This window comes from Triticum urartu, chromosome 1 (genome assembly GCF_003073215.2).
Source record: "Triticum urartu cultivar G1812 chromosome 1, Tu2.1, whole genome shotgun sequence".
In the NCBI taxonomy this organism is placed as follows: domain Eukaryota; kingdom Viridiplantae; phylum Streptophyta; class Magnoliopsida; order Poales; family Poaceae; genus Triticum; species Triticum urartu.
The window spans coordinates 500,098,429-500,100,336 of record NC_053022.1 but is presented as its reverse complement, the minus strand read 5'-3'; the positions used below and the strand labels follow the sequence as shown (position 1 = coordinate 500,100,336).

The window sequence follows — 1,908 nt, the reverse complement described above, 5'->3', positions numbered from 1 at the left end:
CGTTCGCGCAAGCGACTGGGTAGAGCGAACACGTTCCAAATGCTGGCGAGGACAACCATCACAAGTGAAGATCAGTGCATCTCATCCAACGGTCCAGACCGCGTTCACTTTGAATTGTTGTAAAACTGACATCCAATTTGTATCATTTGGTTATCTTTAAAACAACGACGACCCCGGTAGATAATGTACTGTACGGGACCGTATATGCTAGAAGAAGAGTTGATGAGATGTTGAGAAGATGACGATGACGATGAGTTGCCGCATTTCCAAACCAGGAGGAGATTCATGTTTCTTTCTATATCTAGTCTGTACCGCTCTTAATGCACCATATATCTACGATAAAAAAGCCCATCTGCCTAATTTTCTTCTCCACGTTTATAACTGGCATATATATGTGCCTTATTCAGGGTGAAGAAGGAATGTGTATAGGGATATCCATTACTACATGCCAAGGCCCCACACGGCCGTATATGGCAGTTATAAACATCGAGAGAAAATCGAAGTCGATGGGCTGTTTCAGCGTAGATATACAGTCGCATTACCACAAATATAGCCTAAATAGGAAACAAACATGCAGCCTTTACTGGTTTGGAAATGTGACAACTCATCGGTTGTCACCATCTCATCATGTCATCAATGCTCCTAGCTCATCCGTGAAGCAGAGATGAGGATCGGATATGCACCCCCGTGATGAATTGGCACGGCCAAATCCTCATCTCAACTCTTCTCGTCGCCTATAAAACAGACGCCTCAGAGCTGTAGCAAGGCAGATCACAGACCTCAAAGTTCTCAGCTGTCCTCCTCCAAATAATCAAACACTCTGAGAGAGGGCGCAAAGGTTTTAGGGTGGGTTGCAATGGGGCGGAAGAAGATCGTAATCCGGCGCATCGAGAACAAGGCTGCACGGGACATCTGCTTCTCCAAGCGCCGGCAGGGGCTGTTTCGCAAGGCGAACGAACTGGCCGTCATGTGCGGCGCCCAGGTGGCCGCCGTCGTCTACTCCCGGGCCGGCAAGGCCTATTCCTTCGGCCACCCCTCCGCCGAGGACATCGTCGACCGCTTCCTCCGCCCCGCGGAGCAGGCCGGGGCGGCGGGGGCTGGCATGGGCGCCGCCGTCGACCCGGACCGGCTGGTAGAGCAGCTGCAACAGAAGTACAACGAGCTGTGCACGGAGCAGAACGCGGTGGAGCAGCGGAAGGAGCTCTGGGGGGAGGCCATAGCGAAGGGTCGCGCGGAGGGGAGCCAGGCGGCGGCGTAGCTGGACGCAGTCGCAGACCAGCGCGACATGGGGGACGCGGACATGCTGGCCTGCATGGCTTCGCTGAGGGAGGCGCAGGTCACCGTGGCGACGGGCGTCAACCAGGTCCTCCAGGACGGTCGCCGTGACCGGGAGGCAGCCCTCGCACCCCTGCCGCCACAGCTACTAGCCGGCGGCGGTGGCTTTGAGCTCGGTGGGACGGGGCAGATGATGGCGGTTATGCCAACCCCAGGGTTCGCGGTCGGAGGCGGGTTTGAGCTCGGTGGCACCAGCGCCGACGGCTGGATGGAGGAGCTAATGACAGCGATCGCAGGCTTCGGTGGGCTTGAGCTGGGTGGCACCAGCCAGAATGGAGGGACGGACCAGATGGTCACGGTGATACCAACGCCGGGGTTCGTAGGCGGAGTGGGGTGTGAGCCAGATCCTTGGTTTGAGCTCGGTGGCACTAGCGCAAGCGGCGGGATGGAGGACGTGATGCGGCGCTGGGTTTGAGCTGGGTGGCACCAGCGTGAATGGAGGGACGGAGCATTCACCAGCGTGGGTTTGATCTGGATACAGCATATGTATTTCTGTTTTCCCCTTTTTGTTTCTCTTGTTGCGGTGCATCGGCAACCCAACATAGTGGCTTGCATTGTTCTGTACCCATTACG

The 1,908-nt window shown here is 56.1% G+C and overlaps 1 protein-coding gene across 1 annotated transcript; it reads left to right on the top strand.

Moving 5' to 3' along the window:
* Positions 1-791: 791 nt before the first annotated feature.
* On the top strand, positions 792-1,565 carry LOC125536664 (MADS-box transcription factor 57-like). The gene has a single exon (XM_048699914.1). The coding sequence runs from the start codon at positions 857-859 to the stop codon at positions 1,256-1,258; it is 402 nt and encodes a 133-aa protein (XP_048555871.1). The 5' UTR covers positions 792-856; the 3' UTR covers positions 1,259-1,565.
* Positions 1,566-1,908: the final 343 nt, after the last annotated feature.